This window comes from Electrona antarctica (genome assembly GCF_951216825.1).
Source record: "Electrona antarctica genome assembly, chromosome: 15".
Classification (NCBI taxonomy): domain Eukaryota; kingdom Metazoa; phylum Chordata; class Actinopteri; order Myctophiformes; family Myctophidae; genus Electrona; species Electrona antarctica.
In genome coordinates this window covers 1,476,770-1,504,220 of record NC_136796.1, presented here as the reverse complement: position 1 = coordinate 1,504,220, position 27,451 = coordinate 1,476,770, and the positions used below count along the sequence as shown (strand labels likewise).

The 27,451-nt window shown below is 44.2% G+C and overlaps 1 protein-coding gene across 1 annotated transcript; it reads right to left on the bottom strand.

The window, feature by feature from the left end:
* Positions 1 to 4,876: 4,876 nt before the first annotated feature.
* On the bottom strand, positions 4,877 to 17,947 carry anapc15 (anaphase promoting complex subunit 15). Its single transcript, XM_079522557.1, has 5 exons — positions 17,844 to 17,947; positions 15,140 to 15,281; positions 11,963 to 12,022; positions 9,726 to 9,866; positions 4,877 to 6,862 (listed from the first exon to the last, which is right to left on the bottom strand). Exons 2-5 carry the CDS (start codon positions 15,257 to 15,259, stop codon positions 6,815 to 6,817), a joined length of 369 nt encoding a protein of 122 aa, XP_079378683.1. The 5' UTR covers positions 15,260 to 15,281; positions 17,844 to 17,947; the 3' UTR covers positions 4,877 to 6,814.
* Positions 17,948 to 27,451: the final 9,504 nt, after the last annotated feature.

Below are 27,451 nucleotides of genomic sequence, written 5' to 3'. Positions count from 1 at the left end.
GGACCTGTCCTGTGACGGTCGAGGACACATCCCATTATGGGCCCAACACGGTGAGGACCTGTCCTGAGGACACATCCCATTATGGGCCCTACACGGTGAGGACCTGTCCTGAGGACACGTCCCATCAGTGGGCCCTACACGGTGAGGACCTGTCCTGAGGACACGTCCCATCAGTGGGCCCTACACGGTGAGGACCTGTCCTGAGGACACGTCCCATCAGTGGACCGTACACGGTGAGGACCTGTCGTGTGACGGTCGAGGAGGACATGTCCCATTATGGGCCCTACACGGTGAGGACCTGTCCTGTGACGGTCGAGGACACGTCCCATCAGTGGGCCCAACACGGTGAGGACCTGTCCTGTGACGGTCGAGGAGGACACATCCCATTATGGGCCCTAGACGGTGAGGACCTGTCCTGTGACGGTCGAGGACACGTCCCATTATGGGCCCTACACGGTGAGGACCTGTCCTGTGACGGTCGAGGACACGTCCCATTATGGGCCCTACACGGTGAGGACCTGTCCTGAGGACACGTCCCATTATGGGCCCTACACGGTGAGGACCTGTCCTGAGGACACGTCCCATTATGGGCCCTACGCGGTGAGGACCTGTCCTGTGCATGCGGTGAGCTCTTACCGGGACATTCAGGGGGGAAACAAGTAATAATATTACTGAAAGTAATATATTACTTAAGTTATTTAAGTAACAACAGTGTCGGCGATCTCTTACCGGGACATTCAGGTTTGGCCGAAGCTGGGGAACCACCCTGCTGCTACAGGCATGAATGACGAAGAGTTCCAGATCGCACTCCCGTCTTCACCCTCGTCATGGCCCCCCCCCCGACCGAGAACCGTCCCGCACGACCACAGGATCACCAGTCGGATCAACCTAGCACCTGCCCTAGCCTCCACCACCTACAGGCGTATGCATATAAGGCTCAATTTATGTAATTTAAATAGCACTTTTTGAGTGGTGTAAACCACTCCTACAACTGGCTTTTTGTGCAGAAAAAATGAGCATGGTTGCTATGTTCACCCTGTTGTAATGACGTAATGAAATCACACCCGGGTGAACAGGGTGAACATAGCAACCATGCTCATTTATTCTGCACAAACAAAGCCAGGTAATGAAATCACACCCGGGTGTGATTTCATTACGTCAGACATGATTTCATTTATACGTCAGACAGACCTTACACCACTCAGTTCACACGGGTGTGATTTTTATTTTGTAGACATATCACTCTATAGTATATACGCATAGTTTCATTTATAGATATTCCACTGTTGGGTTCTTAGATTATACGTATGACTCATGACTATTTTTATTTGATATTACCATGTTTTTTGTTCTTGCTTACTGTAAATCGCTCTGGATTAAGAGAGTCTGCTAAATGCCTAAATTGGTATCAATATTGGATGGTATATATTGTGGATGTGTGCACCCAACAGCACCACACCTCATAGCCTACTTTCTGCTTCTATGGGCCGACGGCGTGGAACAAACACCCAACAGCACCACACCTCATAGCCTACTTTCTGCTTCTACGGGCCGACGGCGTGGAACAAACTCCATACCTTCAACAGGCAGCAGCATCTGTAGACATTTTTAAAGCACAGCTCAAGACCTACTTCTACACTCTTGCTTTTAGTTGATCTTTTTTAAATTCCTTGTTATTCATGTACTCACTGTATTGCGTTACTGCTCTTATTCTAATGTTTTACGCCTTGCTTTTCTTTTTTTTCTCTGTTGCTCTGTAAAGCACTTTGAGCTGCATTCCATGTCATGAAAGGTGCTATACAAATAAAGTTTTATTATTACTATACAAGGACCACAACGGAAACAAGCTTTACGCTTTTTTGGGTTATCCTGTTGCAATAAATGCCAGGGAAAACAGGGCCACTGATCCTATAAGTTCACGCCCTCAGACGTAAAAGAGTGCGTGGCAAAATCCTAATGAATGTCGTCCCGAAAAAGAAGACGGTCTCGTCTCAGGCTTACCAAAGAGAGGAGGCGGCGGCGGCGTGTGGGACCAGGGACCGTCCCATGCATAGCTCCCGAAACCCTGGCGCACGTACCACGTGACTCTGAGGCGTTCACAGATAAGCATTAGACTCCCGTTTCACAAAGTTGTGAGATCAAATCCCACTCTCGACGCAATATTTAAAAAATGTGTAGCTTTTGGTATAGCTTTTGTCAACCACTCTTATCTTGGTGAGAACAGACTACAGTCCCAGAGGCCCGAATATTAAGTTAGTATTAAATTGTTTGGATTGTTTATTGTAATTCCTTCAATTGCTGTAACCACGTGAGGATTTGTTATTTTGTTGTTCGTAGGATAGGCATTTATAAGCTTTCAGCTTCAGCCTATTCCTTTTGACCGGTCACGGCCACACAGCCAACTCAAGGTACGGCCACGGAGCCGACTTGGGGACCCAACGCAGCTCCTCCAAGGAAAACAAACAAATGAATGGAGCTGAACGTGAATCCCCCCCACCGCCCACCCCTTTTTTCCCCTCACTGTATGTTTATTTTCCCTTTTTACCTCCTTTATGATGAATTCCTGTTCCGTCCTTTGTCTATATAGAAGTGTCTATTTGTACGTCTCTAAATGTTTGATGAATTGAACATGGTGGACCCTATTGGAAACAAGTGTAATGCTTAATTGGGTCGTCCACTCACAGTTAACAGCCTTTGTATTGAGTTTGTGCTTGAAATGTACTGTAATTCTGCAAACTGTTAATACATTTTTCAATCAATCAATCACCTCCAGTTCCTTGTTGTTATCGTGTTGACAAATAAGTTGTATTGTTACTGTGAAGATGATCAAATAAACTGAACTAAACGGAGAGTCGCTCGGCGGTGCCTCTCGTGGTGCAAGTCCGTTTGAGTTGTGTACCGACAGGGGTGTCAATTATCCACCTGAAAAATCATTTTCCTGAGAGCTGGAGAGACCCATGTTTCTGAACAAACACTCTATATAGCATATAGGATACTATCTCAATATAGAGCCATTTAACACATGAACCAAAGAAATATCACTTACCCTACCCTTTCAATCAAATTTCTCCCAGAGCCTAAAACAAATGCTTGAGCTCAATGTTAACGATCTGTAATGCACTCGATGTATCCAATACTTAGTATATGGGGGGGAAAGAAAACTACCAAAAACAATTAGGCATTTCCTCTGCATTTTCAGTTACAGCTAAATGCATTAAGGGCCTTGCAAACCTGAAGCGAGGAACGCAGGCGTTGTTGCCTGGATCAACGACAGGTCTCCTCCAGGTCTGTTGAAGAGGGCCTGGATCAACACAGGTCTCCTCCAGGTCTGTTGAAGAGGGTCTGGATCAACGACAGGTCTCCTCCAGGGGCCCGTTCCACGAAACTTGGATTAGAGATTAAACCGGGATTTAACAGATATCCTGGTTTAATATATCCTGGATCAGCGATTAACCGGTTTCATGAAAGCTGGTTAATCTTGCCAGATTCATTTAACCAGTTAACCTGGATATGTTGAGGCTTGATTCGGTTTCATGAAAGTGATGCTACATTAGTTACCATGGAAACTAATGCTTTGGACTTAGCCTGCTCCGGACCAGGCTAACAGCCAGGTTTAACCTAATCCTGATGTCTTTACTGTTCATTAAGCAGTCAATCTGATCACAAACCAATTACTTTTGCCACATTTATTCAATTATGGGTTTATGTTGCCTTGTCTGCATTAAAGGACTAATTTTAGCACTATATACAAAATCAAAGAACCAAAATATATAGGCTGCACAACCTCATCATGACAGCTTGTGAGCTTGTAGATTTTCTTTTTTTGTAAAGGTGAAAACATTACTATATATTACCATTACTCATTGTTTTACAACATATTACCATTGTACCATTTCACCCACTATTGAACCCATGACCCACGGTTCACCTGTCTGGGCAACAACCCCCTTCCCCAAAGGTAGCTCCCTCAGAGGGAGTTACTATATTTTTGGGGTAGTTGATCATTCAGTCTATCCACTATTGAGAGTGTTTTCTCTATTTAATTACAGCAGCAGTATTTATTTTAGAAGCTTAAGTCCTTGTATCAGTAAGTCTGGAATAGATTAGTAAAGATACTGAGATATACAGAAGGGGGCAGTAATGCAACTATTAAGGATGCCAACTGCCATAATACCCCACAAAGAAGAAGGATCTGTAAATCTGTGTTCCACCAAATGGGTCTAGAGAGGAAAAGCCGGGCTCTGCATTCAGCCAGGCTTTATGATCCTGGCTCGATAAATCCGCCCATTCTAAGCCTCGCTTGGCTTTAGTGGAATGGAATAAACCAGGCTGTACAGACCAGGATTTAACAAGCCTGATTTTGGCTTAAATCCTGGATTAGTTAATCCAAGTTTCGTGAAACGGGCCCCAGGTCTGTTGAAGAGGGGCGCAACAACGAAGTGTAAAAAAAAGCTAAACAGAAAAATTGAAAATGAACTATAGGCGCGTTTTATCGCCCCGTTTGCAAGGCCCTTTACACTACAGGAATTTGCACAAGTTTGAAAGGAAATTGAACTGATCCGATAAAAAAACAAAACATACATACATACATGTACATTATACTGGTAAGTGGTAACAGTGGTTCCCAAACGTTTTAGCTAGAATCCCAAAAAGAGAAACGAGTCATCTCCCTGGGAGACAGAGTACTGGGAGATGACTCGTCGTGAGACGCATTGAGAGCTTGTAGATCCGCTATTGTCACTACTCGTTGTCTTTGATTTCTTTACTTAAAAAGGAAATCCTTTGAAATATTAATTAAAAACAAAATGTAGGAAACAAAAAAAACAAAGGAATATTTACTAAATGGTGTCCCGAGTCCCAGTGTTTGGTAACCACAGGGTCTATACAATGTTTTGAGTAGGGCATTTATTATTCATTAATTATTCATTAATTATTATTCAAATCAAAAGGTCTTGATCACAAAGCTTTAATACGTTCAAATCTTGACAACCCAGAAAGCTGATATATTACCAGCAAGCATGATTTTGTGTAATGTATAATATATATTTGTGTAATATATATATCTAAATCATTCAGGTTTATGATTGATTTTGTCCACCGTGTGTGTGTGTGTGTGTGTGTGTGTGTGTGTCTGTCCCCACATTAAGCAGTGCAAAGGCATATTCAGACATGATACTCGATTGTCTGTGGTAGCTATAAGAGACAGACATGTTATACAAAAAAATGAAAAAAAATGAAAACAATTTACAAGCTTTCAAAGAAAAATACTCTAACGTCTATGGAAACTCCGGTCCAGTGGTGTACAAGGCAAGCTGGATCCGATGGCAATTCCGACGGAGCATTGGTCCGACATGCGGGAACAACGGTCGGACTAGCGGCTAGCTCCAACACGCGCTGCTCCCGTGCTTGCGGTTATGGTTAGCGTAGGGTTCGAGGTAGGTTGTCGGTCTAATGACCGTCGGTCGGACCAATAGTAAGTGGCGGAACTACAGCCTCTACCCGTACAAGCTAGCCGAGCTAGAGTTATGCGGAGGGGACGCACTCAAATTCCAATACTAAGATTTCGGCCTCCTCTCGACCTCCAGCGTGGAGACAGGAGGCTTGAGCTCGGAGTAGAAATAAACGTCTCGTCATCCCAACCTGCTCTTCGGATGCAGAGAAAGCAGCGGTACGGACACAGCTAGCTTGCGGCTAAAGCAGCGGTACGGACACAGCTAGCTTGCGGCTAAAGCAGCGGTACGGACACAGCTAGCTTGCGGCTAAAGCAGCGGTACGGACACGGCTAGCTTGCGGCTAAATCGGAGGCCGCCGAGCACTGCGGGGCTACGGCTGGACAGTAGCGGAAGTGCACAGCGATATTTAAGCTATATGTTAATAGAAAAACATCAGCGATTTTGCGTTTGTTCACAAGACGGGTCAGATATTTCGGGCACGTCACCAAGTTTGTGGCAACTCAAGGCGAGAGAGGAGGCAGGAATCCTTTTTTGAGTATTGGGAATTTGGCTGCCGAGACGTGGCACATGACCGGAGGAAGTTCAAACCGAGATGAACAACGGTTGACGATACGGACGTCCTTCAGTGGTGGTTCCCGCTAGTTGAGAACGTAATCACAGATCCCGAGAGACAGACCACAGTCAAAACATGACGACCGCTTGTCTTACGTAGGAGTTAAAGACGCTAACAAGACGCTTTGTGATATAAACTGTGCAGGAAAACTGTGCACATTCAAATTGACCTGTAAAACATGATTATGGGGCGGTGGTGGCTCAGGGGTAGAGTGGCTGGATGGCAACCGCAAGGTCGCCAGTTCGAACCCGGGATCCCCCAGAGTTAGCGTCGAAGTGTCCTTGAGCAAGACTCTGAACCCCTTATTGCTCCTGATGTGCTGGTTGGTGCCTTGCATGGCTTCCGCCGCCATCGGTGTATGAATGTGTGTGTGAATGGGTGAATGTAATGCACAATCTCTGTAAAGCGCCTTGGATAAAGGCGCTATATAAATGCACCATTTACCATTTATTTTTTACCATTTTCCCCCCCCACCACGCATTGCTACACTCACACACTAAATGAAAAGACTTCCACACACTATGCTCCACACTCGTACACGCTCAAGAGTTACAGACCCAGTCAGTTAAGGGTCCATTCGGACCGCACCACCACATTGAGAACCAGTGCTAGAACAACAACACAGTGCCATTATTTCCTTTCTTGTTCACCCAGAAGTGTCTCTGTGTCACAGACCGTTGGGAGGCAGAAGTGGACTTTCAGAAGGTGTGAGAGGTGGTGGTGGTGAACACTGGCGACATCTGCTGGTTTAAATCAGCCACTGGTCCTGGTCCTGGTCGGTTCCTTCCATGTCCACCTACACACAAAAACACCACAAAGCACCTTTTAGATCGTTGCTGTCGGGCAGAAACCTCTTATGTGACGTCCATATTTTTGACTTTATGTTTATGTCCAGAGTCACTTACAGCAGGGGTTTGGCGACCCCTCGAGGGGTCGCCAAATTATTTTGGGGGGGTCCCGCCATTCATGACACTTTGCATCACTTTATAAAACCTGTCCTTATTCACAGCCAGTGCCTACATGCATGACATGTCTATCATGTCTATTTATGTCGTTTTATTATTGGTTTCATAAATACACTTTCCTGTGTGATAGGGGTTGTAATATTCATATATAATAATATTCATCATAAATTGCATTTCCATATTCTTTTACTTTGCTCATTAGTCATTTCTCATCATGTTTCCCTTATTATTATTATTGTTATTAAATATATAGCCTATCCTTCCATTCCGTCTCCCTTTGAGAACAGTGAGAAAGCACTATTGTGTTTGTTGACATTCTAACCGCGGTACATAACTAATTTGCATACTTAAATGATTGACGTTCGGAGGATCCCCCTCATTCCCCTGGTAACGCTATGAACTGTGGGTAATTTCTTTGCCAAAGTCAGCTAAAGTCAGCATCGATGCTGACTTTGGCAAAGGGCACATAAAGGGGCGGGGCTGAGCCCTCACTGACTTACCGATTTCAAATGGGACATCCCTCAAGCCCTCGCAGACTTCACATGAACGCGCAGCTAAGTCAGTGAGGGCTCATTGAGTCAGCAAGGGAGTGGATTGGGCCATAGTACATGCATACACCTTCCCTAATGATTATGGTTCCAGTATTTATTTATGGTGTATTGTCCCAATTTATATTGGGGGTCGGGAGGGGGCGGGGCGGGGGTCCCGAGACGTTGCCAAAGCATTTTCGGGGGTCCCCGGCCAAAAACGTTGAGAATACCTGACTTACAGTACGCAAGGAAAACACAAGGTAATACATGAAAACAACATCAAATGCATAGAAAGAAATAATCTAGGATCATAGGTAAACCCAGACCCTCATCAGTCTAAACAGTAGAATATATATATTTTTTTTTAAATCACACCCATGTGAAGTGAGGGGCGCTCATATCATCGTACAACATCGAGGAGGCTAGGATTATGTAATGATGATGTAAAACAAACGGTGACAAAACAAAACATTAAATTCTCTTTATTGTTAATAAAAGAGAACTTTTAAAACAAACATTGAACTAAAAAAAACATTAAACCTGTATATAAAAATAAATCACACCCGTGTGAAGTGAGGGGCGTCATCATCATGACGTAACATGTCTATTTGCTCAGACACATATGACGTAAATTCTCCATCTAATTGTCGATGGGAATTTAATGTTTGTGTAGGACGAAGATCTACACCAATAGCTGAATATAGGAGGGGCTCCTCAAAAATATAATCTGTACATTTAAACTATACAAACTATAGGGTATTGGTTCCCAAAGTGGGGTCCGGGGACCCCTAGGGGTACTTGAGGGAGTTCCAGGGGGTACCTAGCTCAATTAGAGATAGTTAGAAATAGGAACCAAATGGACCACTTTATGATGAATTCCTGTTCTGTCCTTTGTCTATATAGAAGTGTCTATTTGTACGTCTCTAAATGTTTTTGATGAATTGAACATGGTGGACCCTATTGGAAACAAGTGTAATGCTTAATTGGGTCGTCCACTCACAGTTAACAGCCTTTGTATCGAGTTTGTGCTTGAAATGTACTGTAATTCTGCAAACTGTTAAGGGTTTTGATTGATTGATTGATTGAAAAATGTATTATCGGTCTGTAACTCAGAGAGTGTACAAATGGAACTAAATGGACCCGTTAGGGTCCATTTGGTTCCATTTGTACACTCTCAGAGTTAAATTAACAGCGGTTTTACAATATAAATTGGGGTACCAGACCAGAGATAGAAATTCCATGAAATCGGGGGTCCGTAGCATAATGCGTGTGAAACTGGGGGGGGGGGGGGGGGGGGGGGGGGTCCATGAAATTAATATGTTTCGGAATCACTGCTAGAGCCGTAAAAACCTCCCTTATCGGGGGTCACTGGCATATGTTTTCAATTGGGGGGGGGGGGGGGGGGGTCCGTGGCCTAATAAATGTTGATTTGGGGGTCCTTGACACGAAAAGGTTTGGGAACCACTGCTGTAGGGCACCAAGTTTACCAATGAACCTGGCATCAGTCCACATAACATGCTAAACATCTGAATTACATTTTAGCCTATTTGTATAAAACTGCGAGGTCGTCAATGCCAGGACAAGTAGTGCTACGGCAAGTAGTACTACACTAGGCTACGGTGGAGTCAGACCAAGGTTAATTAAATAAGGTTAGGAAGCGAAGACCGTACGGTGGACTCCATGTTGCTCCATGGAAGGAAAGAAACATGCGCAGTTGAGACCAGGAAGTTGTACATGCCCAAATTTGTGCATGTCACCTGGAATGTTTTAGTGTTTAGTCGACAAGATTTTAGTCGACTAAAATGTATTTTGGCGGACCTTGATGCCGTCGTATTGACTGATTTTTACACTTGCTGGAAATAGCCGATCTACAAGCTCACAACGCGTCGCGATTGTGAACTTGTAGATCTGCTATTTTCAGAATGCAACCAATTGTAAAATGACTTATACTGGATCTCTTGTCCACTAGTCCCTTCCTAACATTTTTGTCTAGTTTTTATTTGTTGACGAAATTGTCAGTATATTTAGTCTTAGTTTTAGTCATCGTAGCTTAGTTTTTATTTAGTTTTTGTCAGTGAAAAAAAAGGTAGTTGACGAACATTTTTCGTTTTAGTTTACGATATCAACACTGCTCAGGTCCACAGATCTGACGATCATTACGCACCTCGTTGATCTCTCCGTCGTCGGGCGACTCGTTGTAGTCGTTCATCTCGTCCATGTCCTGCATGTCCTCTTCGTCCTCCGAGTCCTCCTCGCTGTCCTCCTCATCCTCGTCATCCTCCTCCTCCTCCTCGTCAAACGTCTGCTGAGAGGCACAACCAACGGTGCAACGGACACAGATGGTGGATGTGGAAACACACAAAAACACAACATCAAGAAACCTCTTAATCTCCATATTCTTAACTTTTGGTGTTTTCTCATTTTTACCTGAGATCAGATTTTTTTTTTTTTTTACAAATATAGAAGTAAATTAACTAATTTTAATTAATTAATAGAGTAACAAATACAAAAAAACTTAAACACAAACAACACACAAATTCCAAATCAAGACAACCAAAGAACATTCAGAACAAAACAAAAAATACAAATATATATATATATATATATATAAATAAATAAAAACCCACTCCAATATAGTCAATGTACAAAGCAGTTCTTGGTCACAAACATCATCCAGACAAGACAGGTTGGCTAGTCAGGCGACAGCTATTCAGGTTCAATCGGGGGCACGAGTGTAAGGTGGTCAACATGAGATAGAAAAGGCTGACATGCTCTACTGAATTTGGAGATTGAGCCACGCAATGTGTATTTAATTTTTTCCAGATTTTACGGGGGCCAGTTTCGAATTGCAGCCATCCGTAGGTGCCCTTTGAGAGCGGTTTTGAAGGAGTCAAGGGATTCGCATGTCTTAATGACTGTTGGTAGGGCGTTCCACAATTTGGTGGCATAGGAGCGAAAAGAATTGTCCCTTGTTTGTGCCGAATCTGGGTTGAACATGGTTCGTTGCACTCCCTCTGGTGTTGTGGGTGTGGACTTCGTTAACATTAAGGAAGTATCTAGACAGGTACATGGGTATCTTGGTGGAGTATCGAATCTTGTGGACCAGACCCATCGCAAGATGCTGTACTCTGTCGCCGACCCTAAGCCATGCCAGTCTGTCAAAGTGGGCAGGGGTGAGGTGGGTTCGGGGGGTGAGGAAAAGTAGGAGCCTGACCAGTTTGTTTTGGGAGGTCTGGAGCCTAGTTTTAAGGGCCTTTGAGGTGCTGTGGTACCAGGAGGTGCATGCATAGTAAAAGAAGCCTTGTACAAGGGCTCCTGTTAAGGTCTTCAAGGCGTTTTTGTCGACCAGTGAGGAGATCCTGTAAAGGAATCTTGTTCTTTGGTTGACTTTTTTGATTACGTTGGTGGCCATTTTATCACCGGAAAGATTAGCCTCCAGGATGGAACCTAGGTAGGTAATTTCATCTTTACGTGTGATAACATTGTCACCCACTCTAACCAAGAAGCCATTTGCCTTGCTGAGATTACTATTAGATCCAAAGAGAATGGATTCAGTTTTTCCCAGGTGTAAAGATAGTTTGTAGCGCGCCACTCGGCTATTTTTCAATAGCTAAAGCATAACATAATGCTGACACCAAAAGGGGTTCCCGCCCAAAATGGGTTAACGACCATACTTGATCACACTACACAGCGTCACACAAAAGCACCAAAAACAAACTAATCTATTGCAACGATTATTATAGGAATAGAGAGCTATTTAAGTATTTTTCTTAACAAAAGAAACAGCACTAAGACAGTAACTTCAATTTGCCTTTGGATAAAAACTAAGACGTGAGGTTTCTGTTCCACAGGATATTACAAGTAAGACGCGCAAACGCGGGAAGCGAACGCAGCTCGTAAATTGCAATAACAACAATTAGAATAAATTACGTACTTTAAGGTTTTTTTTAAGTTTTTTTTTTTAATTAAATGTTTTTTCAAGTTATTTTTTTAGTGTGTGTATGTGTGCGTGCGTGCGTGTTTCTTTTTTAGGTTTTTTTTTTAAAAGTTTTTTCTTTAAGTTTTTTTTTAAGTTAAGTTTTTTTTTAAGTTAAGTTTTTTGTGTGTGTGCGTTTTTCCTTTTTAAGTTTTTTTTTTAAGTTTAGTTTTTTTTTAAGTTAATTTTTTTTTTAAGTTAAGTTTTTTTTTAAGTTAAGTTTTTTGTGTGTGTGTGTGCGTGCGTGCGTGCGTGCGTGCGTGCATGTGTGTGTGTGTTTTTGTGTGTGATACAGCTGCGCCCTCTGGTGGTGGGCGGGTGGTGTTACAGCGTGACACACAGACACACAGACACACACACAGACGTGATCTGCTGGGTCTCATAGTAAATGCTCACTGCGTTCACAAAAAGGAGTCAGTGAATACCTCAAAGATGGGCTTCCCAATAGGCATGAGGTTGTTGTCCTTCTCAGCAATGCTCTGCAACTAAAAACAATACAAATACAATGATGGGCTTCCCAATAGGCATGAGGTTGTTGTCCTTCTCAGCAATGCTCTGCAACTAAAAACAATACAAATACAATAAAATAAAAGTATGTGTAAGCAGCATATCTCTGTTGTCAGGCAGAAACCTCTTATCCCCATAATATTCTAACTTTGTGGGGGTTTTTTTGGCAAAAAAGCGTCACAAAAGTATCAGATCTGCAAGCTCGAAGCATGACGCAAAAAAGTGACGCATTTTGAGCTTGTAGATCTGATACTTTTGTCATTTTTTAATCTGAATCCTGTGGCGTTTTGAACATGGTTATGGTTTCCACCAGACAGACTATAGAGCGTCGCAGTCCCGCCCCCTACCCTGGCCCAGTCCCGCCCCCTACCATGGACCAGGAAATGATTCTCCGTTCATTTTCCTCATAGACATTTCAGAAAGTATTTATTTAAAGACGTGGACAAAGCCAACTCGAGTCGTGACAAATCATGACAACAAACACAATTTTTTGGGCCGAACAAATAATTAGAAAGAATAAAAAAACGGCAGGTTACAACACTTTTTTTGTTGTTTTTCTTCTTTGTAATTATTTGTTTGGTCCAAAATATTGTTTGTGTTGTCATGAGTTGTCACGACTCGAGTTGGCTTTGTCCGCGGCGTAACCGTCTTTAAATAAATACTTTAAGAAATGTCTATGGGAGAAATGAACGGAGAATCATTTCCTGGTCCAGGGCAGAGCCATATAATAGAAGAGTTGCGTTATTGAGGGGGCACAGAACAGCCCGGTCACGTGATCCCGGAAGCGCTCGGGCGCACAGCTGCGCTCTCATGGAGAGCCTGATTAGGGACCCCAGGCTGTCCCTAATCAGGCTCTCCGTCTTTTTAGCAAATCTAGAACTTCCTGTTTGACTGGGCTGGGCCAGGGTGGGGGGCGGGACTGGGCCAGGGTAGGGGGCGGGACTGGGCCAGGGTAGGGGGCGGGACTGGGCCAGGGTAGGGGGCGGGAATGGGCCAGGGTAGGGGGCGGGACTGGGCCAGGGTAGGGGGCGGGACTGGTCCAGGGTAGGGGGCGGGACTGGGCCAGGGTAGGGGGCGGGACTGGGCCAGGGTAGGGGGCGGGACTGGGCCAGGGTAGGGGGCGGGACTGCGACGCTCTCTATGTACACTACATCTAGCTCAGTGGTTCCCAAACAGTTTTTGAGCCCCTCCTATATACAGTTAGCCCCTCCCCTAGCCCCTCCTATATACAGTTAGCCCCTCCCCTAGCCCCTCCCCTAGCCCCTCCTATATACAGCTAGCCCCTCCCCTAGCCCCTCCTATATACAGCTTTTGTCTCCACACGTCTCAATATTTGCCAGACAATCAAAGGAGAAATTAGGTCAAATGTCCACTAAATCTTGTCCCCCACACGTCTCATATTTGCCATCGACAATGAAAGGAGAAATCAAGTCAAATGTCCGCCAAATGTGACGTGAATTTAACCAACCAATCACATAGATTCAGTTGTTCGTATGATGATGTATGAAATTAAATGATTACTATATTTACCCAGGGTATCTGGGCTAAGCTCAAGAACTTGTTTCCAGCCAGGCCCTGCTCATAGAACATTTCATCGTAGTGGTTCAATGCCTTGTTCAAGGGCACTTCAGCGGTGGTAATTTGAACGTGTCGGACCGCTGATTCGAACTGGCGACCTTCCGGTATCAAGGCCGCTCCGCAATCCGTTCGGCCACCGCTGCCACTAATATAAGAGCGCCCCTCACTTCACACGGGTGTGATTTTTGAGGGCCTCCTATATACAGGTTAAAGGTGGTTTCACACTGGACGCGGTTTTCGGAAAACCGATGGAGAAACGCCGCTAAAAATCTGAAAAATCACACCCGTGTGAACTGAGTGGTGCAACTATGTGATGTCAGTGACGTCACATACTAACCATAGCAACCATGCTCACCCGTACAGGCACAAACGCACACGGGTACTAACAAAGCCAGTTGTTGGAGTGGTTTGCACCACTCAAAAACGCACTCTGTGTGCAGGGGACCTGTGTTTAGGTCAATGTTTGTTTTAAAAACGCCATTGACAATGGAGAAATTAATGTTTGTTTAGTCACCAACACAGACATCAAATCCCATTATAATGTTTGTTTTGCATCATCATTACATCACCTAATCATAGCAACATGAGTTAGACTTTAATATATTAGCGCCCCTCACTTCACACTGATTTTTGAGTGGTGTAAACCACTCCTACAACTGGCTTTGTTAGTTTACGTGTCTGTTCGTACCAAAAAATGAGCATGGTTGCTATGGTCACCCAGTTCACACGGGTGTGATTTCATTACGTCAGACCACAGCTGATCAGTCTATATAAGACCTTACACCACTCAGTTCACACGGGTGTGATTTTTTTTGAAAACCTTTGAACATCGTTAGCATTACTTCACATGGTGTTAAATGTGGGCGTTAGCTATGATAAAGTTACAGATAAATAGATCATATGTGACTGACGAGTAGGAATGATATCACATAAGTCATAAGACACGTTCTCATATGAACACTGGAAAATGTCCGGAGAATCAGGTGGGGACATCGTCTGGTGTTTAACTTTAACTAACCACATGTACAATGACAAAAAGGCTAAGCTCTCCAATAAAATTGCAATATCTATTCTTTTCAAAGAGTTTTGTTTTTCAGTGTCGCGTCATCGCTTCATTTATCTCCTTGCCAAACTGTATTACGGACGCAGAGATCTGAGACCAGATTCTACAAAATGTCTTCTAAATCATGACAGTGACACATGACAGTTGGTTCTCAAACTATTTCATATCAAGGACCCCAGAATTATCTGTATTTGGCTGTGGTACCCCATCTGAACATGTTGTTTCACCACCCCATTAGGCCTACTGTAGCTCCGTCTGTACTGTACCCAGGTCTGGTGAATTAGGCCTACTGTAGCCCTGTCTGTACTCTGTACTGTACCCAGGTCTGGTGAATTAGGCCTACTGTAGCTCCCTCTGTACTCTACCCAGGTCTGGTGAATTAGGCCTACTGTAGCTCCATCTGTACTCTGTACTGTACCCAGGTCTGGTGAATTAGGCCTACTGTACTCTGTACCCAGGTCTGGTGCTGCTGTTCCTGCTGCTGAAGCTCGGTTTCGTCGACACAGGGCCTGTCCAGGTTGAACCACAGCGACTCGGTCATGCGCGGAAACAGGGAGGGAAACAGGGTGGACATCTCTGCTGTTCTGACCCACACCCTGTGCGCACACACACACACACACACACACACACACACACACACACACACACACACACACACACACACACACACACACACACACACACACACACACACACACACACACACACACACACACACACACACACACACACACACACACACACACACACACACACACACACACACACACACACACACACACACACACACACACACACACACACACACACACACACACACACACACACACACACACACACACACACACGCCAGAATGTTTTGGAGATAAAAGCCCGAGAGGCCAGACTGAGATAGTTAGGACACGTACAGACAGAGGAGCCTGGGATAGTGAGTATATCGGTAGAAGGATGCCGAGGTTGGAACTGCTAGGCAAGAGGCCTAGAGGAAGACCAAAGAGAAGATTTTTTTGGATTTAGTGAAAGAGGACATGAAGTTAGTTGGTGTGAGAAATGGAGAATACGGTACAATGACTTGTATAAAAGTCTGAAATAAGCAGTAGTATGAGCGCAGTGTTAATAGCATGAACAGGTTGTTCGAGGTGTGAATACAAGGAGGAAACAAGTCCTGAAGCGGCCAAGAGGCCAACAAATCGATCGAGGCAACAGATCCGAGAGAAAGAGGAAGATCAAATGGAGCTTTGTAGTGGAATGACCTGCGTCCAGATTCAGAAAATATTATTTTGGGAACAGTGAGTGAAGTAGGGATGTTGTGTATATCTAAAATACAAATGACAAAATGTTGTACACCACTGATTAGTATGTCAGTGTGTGTGTGTGTGTGTGTGTGTGTGTGTGTGTGTGTGTGTGTGTTTACAGAATCATTCCAGTCAGCATTAAAGCTAGACTCGGAAACCCAGAAGTTTTTTATTTCCAGGGAGAAGAAAAAAAGTCTGGGGTCGAGTCCACTTCAATTCGGCATAGAGTAGCGCAAACGTTGAGCCTAAATTGTCTAATTGGCTGAGGCAGAGGCTGGAAATTGCACAATGGGCCAGGCTCTGCCAGTGGGCCTCATTAGGCCCACTGGCAGAGCCTGGCCCAGGTTAAAGGAGTTGGCCTCATTAGGCCCACTGGCAGAGCCTGGCCCAGGTGAAAGGAGTTGGCCTCATTAGGCCCACTGGCAGAGCCTGGCCCAGGTGAAAGGAGGTGGTCTTATTAGGCCCACTGGCAGAGCCTGGCCCAGGTGAAAGGAGGTGGTCTTATTAGGCCCACTGGCAGAGCCTGGCCCAGGTGAAAGGAGTTGGCCTCATTAGGCCCACTGGCAGAGCCTGGCCCAGGTGAAAGGAGTTGGCCTCATTAGGCCCACTGGCAGAGCCTGGCCCAGGTGAAAGGAGTTGGCCTCATTAGGCCCACTGGCAGAGCCTGGCCCAGGTGAAAGGAGGTGGTCTTATTAGGCCCACTGGCAGAGCCTGGCCCAGGTGAAAGGAGTTGGCCTCATTAGGCCCACTGGCAGAGCCTGGCCCAGGTGAAAGGAGTTGGCCTCATTAGGCCCACTGGCAGAGCCTGACCAGAGCCCTTTGTGGTGGTTCTGGACAACGGTGTATCCCACAGACTCTATACGGGGCACTGCACTCCCTGCGGGGGTGTGGATCGCGTGTGTCGAATGTGAAGTCGGTGGGTCAAACGGTTCTCCAGTTACGTGCATTACACACACGCACGCAGACAAGAGACGTGGCGCATTTATAGTTAGATGTAATTATTACACATTTGAGGCAATATAAGGCCACCACGAGTCACGAAGAGTGTAATGTTCTACTAAAAACGTTGTGATTGATTGAAATATTTATTAACAGTTTGCAGAATTACAGTACATTTCAAGCACAAACTCAATACAAAGACTGTTAACTGTGAGTGGACGACCCAATTAAGCATTACACTTTTTTACAAGATGGTCCACCTTGTTCAATTCATCAAAACATTTAGAGATGTACAAATAGACACTTCTATATAGACAAGATCTAGCTAGCTATCCATATAAGTGAAGTGTATATTTGTATGTCTCTAAATGTTATGATGAATTGAACATGGCGGACCCTATTGTAAACAAGTGTAATGCTTTATGGTGTTGTCCACAGTTAACAGTTTTGTATTGAGATTAGAGACAGTTGTGCTTGAAATGTACTGTAATTCTCCAAACTGTTAATACATTCTTCAATCATTTAACATACAGAATTATTATTATTAATCATAATAGCCCCGCCCCAAGTTCAAATTTGACTGTAAAAATGAACGTTTACCTGTCCATTTGGTTTCATTTTACGCTCTAAAGAGTTAGATTATCGTTTACTTACTTTACAAGAAGTCTACAATTAGAGAATGTATCGAAGAATTGTTATTTCGACCAACGTTTGCCTGTTATCTCTGCTATAATGGTACCAACATCAACACAGCATGGAGAATTGTGGACAAAATCTCATCCAACGCCAACAACATATTCTTTACTTTTGTGTCCGAGTCCGAGACGCTAAACCTCATCAAATGGTGGTCCGTCCGTGGCTCAAATGCTGAACAAATAATATAATGGATAAATTGAAACCCCTCTGGATTGGAGTCTTTCTTACCTGTGTGTGTGTTACTGTGCAGTCAGTCAGTCAGTCAGTCAGCCAGACAGACACACACCGCTTTTAAAACGGCTCTGAAGTGGAGGAAAGGTTTTTAAACTGATCTAGAGACGAGAAGACAGAGGATGTAAACACACTCCTATATCCGGTACAACTCTTCTTCTTCTTTGGGTTTACTGGCGGGTTGCAACCAATTTCTTTCAAGTGTATACCGCCACCTACTGTACCGGAGTGTATAGTTCGACTCCATGCACCTTATTCTTTATATGTTATGTTATACTAGTATTGAGTATTGTGCGGTGTTGCACCCTAGAGATCCTGTGAAAGATCCCTATCTCGTACAACTCAAATCCTGGTCTGAGTCTTTCTCTCTCTCTCTCTTTCTCTCTCTCTCAATTCAATTCAATTCAATTCAATTCAATTCAATTCAACAGGCTTTATTGGCATGACATTTTACAAGTGTTGCCAAAGCACAATCACAGATATGACAAACAACAACATAACAACATAATATCAATGACATGAAAAAATAAATACAAATAAAATAAAATAAAGCAGGTGGTGCAGAAAATAAAACATGGCACACTGTATGTGTGTCTACTGGTTGTCCCTTTTCTTGTGACAGGAATTTACATATTTTGCAGCCAAAACTGCACGTTCCCCCAGAAGACTGAAGGAGTGGTAATTCTTCCCGGTAACAAGACAACTCACCCCTTTTGCCTCTTTTGGTGAGTTGTCAGGATGTCTTCACTTTCGGCCACTTTCGGGGTGAGTTGTCTTCACTTTCGGGGTGAGTTGTCTGACTGAATATGTAGCCTTTGAGCTCTTTTATATACTTTACTGAATATTGCACAATAATACGTTACTGAATATTAGAACTGTGATTGATTGATCATACATTATTTTTCCCTTTCTCTCTCTCTCTCTCTCGTACTACTAGGCATATTATTATGTCATTATAAACGTGTGTATGATTTGACCTATTTCATGAAACATGTTTTTTCACCAGGTTTTTGTGTTCCTCTCCGCCATGAAAAAACTGGGCAACGCGCACTTATTTAAAGGAATATTCAGCACTTAGCTGTCTTCACTCTTCACTCCAGCGCTACGGCACCGCCATCTAGCGGCCGCTCCGCTCATGTCATGGAAGCAACTTATTATCTACCCACGAGAGAGAAATGTTTCTCTCAAGTAGGTCACATGAATGTTTTTTTATTTTTATTAACTCTTAACTGTGATCTATTGTATAGTATTATTTTCATTTGTGTATGTTTTGTTTTGGTTTTCTGTGCTAAGTGTATTATTATTTTTCATGTTTTCCTTTGAATGGGGGGGTGGGAAGGGTTTGTGTGTATATGTGTATGTGATGTGAATGTTTGTAAAGTATGTCTTGTCTTTAAACTTGAAAATGTATAAATAAAATTGTATAAAATAAAATAAAAAAGTAGGTCACATGACACACGATGCTGATGTTGAGTATAATGTATTGAATCAATCAATCAATCAATCAATCAAATCAATCAATCACATAATAATAATAATACGATTAATAATAATAATATGATTAATAATAATAATCACACCCGTGGGTGCGAGGTCACTCTATAAGTGCGCCCCACACCCACACATTGATTGAAACAGTTTGCAGAATTACAGTACATTTCAAGCACAAACTCAATACAAAGACTGTTAACTGTGAGTGGACGACCCAATAAAGCATTACACTACAAAAGGGTCCACCTTGTTCAATGACGTCGAGCCGTACAGTAGTGGTTTCCCCCCGCCCAGCGATTGGCCAACGCCCTCCGCTCGGTCTCCGTTGTCCAGATTAGCATACGGGAGTGGCCAAGGTGTCCAGATTAGCATATGGGAGTGTCCAAGGTCGCCAGAGGTGCATACCTGTGTTCCAATTTACATCTCATTTAATCTGACATCCACGAGAGGTCCATGGTCCGCGCCTGGGATTGTGCAAAGCCTACTGTGAAAGAGAACGCCGTGAACCAAGTGTTACATGTTGCAATTACAATTAGTTTTGTCCATTCGGGTACTATTCTGACTTGTGATAACATTTCATGTAATAAACACACAAGCAGGACACATGTAAAACATTAAGCCTTCCATCACTGCAGGGACTTGAACCCCATTTCAGAAACCTGAAAGTACCTTCTACCGGTGATTGTTTAGGCCATGCCGACACGTCCTTACTTGCATGACAAAGTAAGTAAAACATCTGCTGATGCACAAACCTGGAATCATTGGATGTTTCTGCGTCTCGCAACAGACACCGTTCTCCAGGCGACCCGTCCAGGCGTCCACGGCCGATGAGACCCTTGCTTGTGTCCAAGTGGATGCTCCAGGCGCTGCGGGTGAAAAGGTATAAAATATGATAAGCACCAGCACAGCTTTCCTTCATTGTTAACTGATTATTATTAATTAATAGCATATTGTAGATCTTATATTTCTGAATTCACATGCAAGTACAGACATGGTGTTGCAAAGCAAAATAAAGCGCTGGTAGTGTACTATCCGAGCTTCTGCCTGGATATAGGGTTCGAAGCCCTACAGTGCTGTAACCTGCTGACTGCCTCACCTTAGTCCTGTTGTATGTTTGTTTACATTAAATATGAAATGCACTATTTCAACAGTGTTAAGATGCTGAGTTTAGATTACCCCACCTGAAACCCACTTTTAATGTTTTCCATCATATACATGTCCATCTCATTTAAAAACTATCTCTGCCGTTTCTCTGAACATAGTTGGTTGGATGTAACTTTTTCTGAATGGCTGTGTATTAATTGCAGCTTTAATGCAATACTTAACTGAGGGTAATGTTATATTAATGTCAATTTGAGTTGCTATACAAATGCTCATTTAACCCATTCTGAACCCCTTTTGTTTTTTTTAAGCATTGCAAAATAGCAGATCTACAAGCTCATAGCATGGCACCGAGTGCCACACTACGAGCTTGTAGATCTGCTATTTTTGAAAACTGGGGGGTGCCTGGAACAACATATTTTCAGATGGGGGTCCACGGCCAAATAGAGATAATTCTGGGGGTCCTGGACATAAAGGGTTTAGCACCACTGAGTCACTGACATAGAAACATGGGTTTGATGATTTAGAAGACATTTTTTTATAATCGGCCTCAGGTCTAAATGGGTAAAAAATGATATCAGCTGTTTGTGTCAGAGTTACAGAAATCAAATGAGTGATTGACTGTTTCAGAAACAAAAAACAGCTATTACTGTATCCGAGATGTGAATTAATACCTAGTCCTCTGGGTTCCTCGGGTGTTTAGTTGAGGTATTTAATTAGTTTTTTTATATATATTTATATAAAATATAAAAATATACGTAGTGAAAACAGCAGATCTACAAGCTCACATTTGCGAGGCGTTGTGAGCTTGTAGATCAGCTGTTTTCACTACTTCAGAGTTGAGGGGGTACAAATAAAACATTTGAGAACCACTAGTACCAGGGACGGATTAACCCATTGATGCCTGAGGCCGAATCTGGGAATGCCTTCTAGGGCCTGACCTAAGGTTTCTAAAAACCTTCAAATTCGGATTAATTATTTTTGAAATAGTTATGTTGCTACATGTATAGCAATAGCTGATGAGACGCAGAGAGCGCGCCGGCATCAAGGGTAGAACAACGTATACGTTGCATCAGGCATCAATGGGTTAACCCCCACAAGCCCCTGGGCCGGTACGTTTTGCAGGGCCCCCATAGCACGCGTTTTTCACCTAAATTTAACTAAATCAATGGCCAAGGAAGGGCCCCAGGAGCCCTTTTCAGGGCGTCAAATCTATTACCGCGCAGTCCAGTTTCTCTGAAGGGCCCCTGAGAGCGAAGGGCCCCTGGGTGGGGCCGTGTACTACTAGTAGACTAGTACTACTTGGACTCCTAATGAGCTTATTTCTTAGCTTTTTCTTTTATGTATTCATGAAGTTACTGCCAAAAGAAATCACTGCATTTTGGTTTAATTCATTTTTTGGAAAATGTTTTGAAATAATAAAGGCTAATTTAGGAAACAACCATAACAGACGCAGTGTTTGGGAACCAGTGCTTTAGGGGATATGAGAATTATGTCATACAGTGCAGATCATCTCTTTTGGGATAACCCTAATGTTATATTATACAGCAATTATCCAAACTCTGCTGACCAACCGGAGGTTCAGAGTCCACCTCGGACAGAACATAAGTGCATGGAGAACACAGCGAAATGGACTCCCGCAAGGCTCAGTTCTAGCTCCAACCCTGTTCAACATCTACACAAATGATCTACCAACCACCAAATCCCGCAAATTCATCTACGCTGACGACATCTGTCTGGCATTCCAAGCACCAGACTTCGACCCACTGGAACAAGTGCTCACCGAAGACCTCTCCAAACTGGACCAGTTCTGCAAAACATGGCGCCTAATACCGAGCCCAGCAAAAACTGTTTCCAGTGTTTTCCATCTCCACAATGCTAAAGCTGCCAGAGAACTAGACATCTACCTGAGCGGACTCAAACTAAAACATGCACCCTATCCAACCTATCTTGGTGTGACCCTCGACAGAACTCTGTCCTTCAAGGAACACCTAAAAGGGACAGCAGCTAAGGTGAAGTCCAGGAACAATCTGCTCTGTAAACTTGCTGGTGCAAAATGGGGGGCGGCAGCCTCCACCCTGCGCACCTCAGCACTGGCCCTGTCATACTCTGCAGCAGAATATTGTGCCCCTGTCTGGTCTAGGTCATCACACACACACCAAGTGGACACCCAGCTCAACACCACCATGAGAACCATAACCGGGACTATTCGCTCCACACCACTCCCCTGGCTCCCAGTATTATCAAACATAGCCCCCCCACATATCCGGCGAGCAGCAGTCTCTCAAAGGATGCTTCAAAAGGTCAAAGACTCTCCCCACCTACCAATCCATGCAGACATATTTAACCCACCCACTGCTCGACTCCCATCTAGACGACCAATTTGGAAGAACCCCCCATCAGTTGACTTCACCATCCAATCAGCTTGGAAAAGGGAATGGGAGTCCAATGAGGTCCCAAACAATCACCTGGTGTCAGATCCCAACCAACAGGTCCCTGGCACCACCCTCCCAAGGAGACAGTGGTCTACGCTCAATACGTTCAGGACTGGACATGGCCCCTGCTTGGCCAGCCTCCACAAGTGGGGCAGTAGCCCAAGCCCACTGTGTGCGTGTGGTGAGGAGCAAACCATGGAGCACATCATAGAAGTTTGCCCTCTCCAAAGACTGGAAGGAGGATTAATCACCCTCCATACAGCAGACCAGGAGGCAACCGCTTGGCTAAAGGACTTTGCATTCGCTAAATAAATATATTAATGTCAATTTGTGTTGCTATACAAATGCTCATTTAACCCATTCTGGACCCCTTTTGGTGTTTTAAGCATTATATTATACTTTAGCTATTGAAAAATAGCAGATCTACAAGCTCATAGTCCCGCGCTACGAGCTTGTAGATCTGCTGTTTTTGAAAACTGGGGGGTGCCTGGAACAACATATTTTCAGATGGGGGCCCAAGGCCAAATAGAGGTAATTCTGGTCCTGGACATGAAAAGGGTTGAGCACCACTGACATAGAAACATGGGTGTAAAGCGACTACATGAAAAGATAACCTTAAAGTCGCTGAGAGGCGATGGGATGGGCCAGGTTGTCAGACGCGCTCCGCTCCACAAACATAAGGAATTCACTGGGTCCAAAACAATGCGTTTAAGGGGTTTTATTAAAGAAATATAAACAACTCATAACGGTGCTCAAACGTAAAGCAAAATGACCACAGCTATAAAGTATATGAAATAAAGTAAAATAAAGCGGTCAACAAAAGGTATGGCGTCCCACACACCCCCTCTCTCTCACTGTGTGTACCAAACAGGTGAACAGGTGACGTTTATGAATTAATCAGGTCCGCCCCTATGCCCGTCAATCAATCATCCATAGCACCAGTGACAGCGCATTCATTTCATTGACCAAACATATAATCAACATAACCACACATTGCAACAATCCCATTCATGGCTCCTACAATGGTTTTTTCAGAAAACTGTCAGGATTTAGAAGACATTTTTTTAGAATCGGCCTCAGGTCTAAATGTGTCAAAAATGATATCAGCTGTTTGTGTCAGAGTTACAGAAATGTTGACCCCCAGAAATCAAATGAGTGATCGACTGTTTCAAAAAACAGCTATTAATGTATCTGAGATGTTAATTAATACCTAGTCCTCTGGGTTCCTCAGGCGTTGACACTAAGGGGTGCCCACCTGCCCCTGGCAGCTAAATAAAACACCAAGGGGTGCCCACTTGCCCCTGGCAGCTAAATAACACTTTGGGGCAGGTGGAGTCTGCTTTCAGGTTGCCTGACCGGGCGAGTGCTCTTTTGAGAGGGGACGCAACCATATATGAACAACACAAAATATAAAACACCTGAATGTGGGAGAAATTGAGGTACATTTTTTTTAATCGTACAGCCTAGTGCAGTGGTTCTCAACCTTTTCAGGCTTGGACCCCCAAAATAATCACATTTAAACTGGGGACGGTGGGGACCCCCACCCTGAGAAGCACTTGGAATTGTAGGAGTTAAGTTGAGGTATTTCATTTAGTTTTTTAGATATATTTACATAGTGACATTTGCGAGGCGTTGTGAGCTTGTAGATCGGCCATCTTATACTATGGTCACTTCAGTCACCATCACCTGGGCCCCCCCCAAAATATGTTCAAATGTGACCTATCATTTTACAATGGACATTTTATTTTTTTATTTTACTTTGTTTACAAGTGCCCCTGAGACCTTAGTAGGACAGTGGTTCCCAGAAGTTTTAGCTTGTGACCCAAAATATAAATTAGACATTCTCCTGGGACCATCAACATGTTGGCTTGTGGTGGACATTGTTTCAATTTTTGCCACAGACACTGACACACACACACACACACACACACACACACACACACACACAATGAGTGGACAACAACAATAACAATATTAGCTGAGGGTGTTCAAATGAAACTAAATGGACCCATAAGCGTCCATGTGGTTCCATGTGTAAACATTTGAGAACCACTAGTACTAGCTTGGACTCCTATGAGCTTATTTCTTAGCTTTTTCTTTCAGTGTATTCAAGTTATGCACGCACGACCGAGGGAGGGCGAAATCCATTCCAGCCGACGGCAGGAATGTATATTTTTGAGAACAAGGCTAAAGGTGGCCTTACACTAGCCGATTCTTTTCAATCTGAAATCTGATAGCACCACACACTACAGGATAATCGGAGCGGGGCAGAGCAAATATCAAACATGCTTGATGTTGATCGGGTCGATCCCGATCGCGCCCCGAGCAGATCGATTGAGTCGGGCACCCCCCGAGCGTCAAAAAATGCCCGATTATCGGCTAGTGTAAGGCCACCTTAAAGCCAAATTCCAATACCCAAAATCTCGGCCACTCGCTCACTCCCACTCGATCACTCGGGGTCATTCCAGCTTGACCCGGAAATGGTTAACGTTCCGATTGTTAAAGTGCTCCATCGAGGAGGAGAGTGGAGTCGAGTGGAGGAGCCGAGTGGGCTCTCCGAGACCGCATAGAGCGAGTGTACATCAGGTGCAGGCTAGCCTCGGTCCCAGGCTCACTTAACTGCGAAAAAGAAGAGCCTGGTCACAACCTAGGACAAATAAGCTATCTAAGGCAGGACTTCCGCCGTGTAACCCCCCCCCCCCGGAAGTTAACGTTTTTTGACCAATCGCAGCGTTGTGTTCCCGAAAATGTATTCCCGCTGAAATGATCATTGGGTGGGGACTAGTAAACACAGCAGCACCGCGTGACGTAGTTATCTTACACGCAACACTTCCGCCACTTCCGCTGATAGTCTTTTCAGCGTAGGTCTTGGCCAGGGTGGGTGCAGGCATAGACATATATACATAGACGCCCCTTCCGGCTCTGAGGCGTGTGTCAAAATTGAAGGCACAATTTTCCCGACATTCCTTGCAAAGCATTAGCGGAAGCAAAGCGGAAGCTTGTCAAGCTTCCGCGTGCGTAACATAAGTCCCGGAAAAGACGCGCTGTGATTGGCCAGTAGTCACTTGAGTGACAGCGAGAGACATGGAGGAGTCACATGAGTGACGTCACTTGGGAAGCGACGCAGTCGCCTTCAGCAAATGCCTTCAGCACTTCTAAATAAGAAAGCTGCGGAGAACTGTTGCTTTGTGTTCACTCTTTAATGTTTTCTGTTAGTAATCTAATCCCCCCTGGCTCTGATGTTGTATTGTTAATAACTTTGTTGTTTGTGTTTGTTTGTTTGTCTTGTTTTGTAATGTATATTGTCATGACTGTTATAAAGATTTGTTAAAAAAAAAAAAAAGGCTTCAGCACTGCACTTCCGCCTTCATTGGGATACACGTCGCTCCAATGAACTGCAGCGGCAAATGAGGCGTCTATGTATATATGTCTATGGGTGCAGGCTCGGTGGGGTATGTTGTCTCCTCGCTGCGGATTTCCGCATCACGTGTACATGTTTTTTTCCTTCTCCAGTGACATAAGTCCGCCTCCTCCACATGTGGCACAGAAAACACTGCTTGAAACCCGATACTATGCACCCCCCCCCCCATCCACTAGCTGCCGGCCGCTGCGGCTGATGAGACGCTGTCGCTGACCCAACACACACATGCACGCACACACATTAAACTAAAAAGCTTTGCTGTTTGTTGAAGAGACACATTTTCGCTGAATTAATAGAGCAGAGCTTCAGAATGATACAGTAGCCTATGTATAGCCTATGTGAAAGTGAAAGGACCACAACAAGCCACTGGCTTTATTGCGTTGTGTGATATAAGCATAATAAAAGTAGGCTATATTGTGCGCACCTCAAAAGCTATAGTTAATTTCTCTCTGTGCATGCCTGAATGCACAGACTGCTATGAATGACGGTGACAAATATGTATTTATTTATATGTGGACTGAACTGAATATGTAAGTCAGAGAGACTACCTATAATAATTCCTGTTATAGTGTCCGTTATTTGCAAAGACTGTCGGAGGAGGGACTGTCCGAGGAGGGGGGGGGGTATTTATACGAGCAAAAAGGAACGCGGGCTGCGGGCAGGTCAGGAATTCCCTTCACATTCACAATCATATAATATAAAAGTGTGCGCATCCTGGCGCTTATTCACTATTTCAGGAATAAATAGCCTTGTTGCACATGTTACCAATACATACACATTGGCCTCGGTTACATGCACAAAAATGAATTGTCTATTCTGTAGACTGTATGGCTCTGGGTTCAGAGTTCCAGTGATCCAGCTGTGTGACACTGTATTGTTCCACCACTTTTGCTTTGGCAATGTAAACGTATGTTTTCCCATGCCAATAAAGCCCTTTGAATTGAATTGAATTGATTCACGTCATAAGTGATCGGAATGTGCCGTCGCTTGACTCGCTTTGAAATGACAGCGGAGTACATTCCGATTCTAGAGGGCAGGCAAACTGGCAAATCCACTCCACCACTCTGTCCTCGCATTGAATCCTCTCCTCCTCCACTCCTCCTCGCTGGGGGCGGAGCCGAGGAGCGAGTGGAGGACGCGAGGGGAGTGAGCGAGTG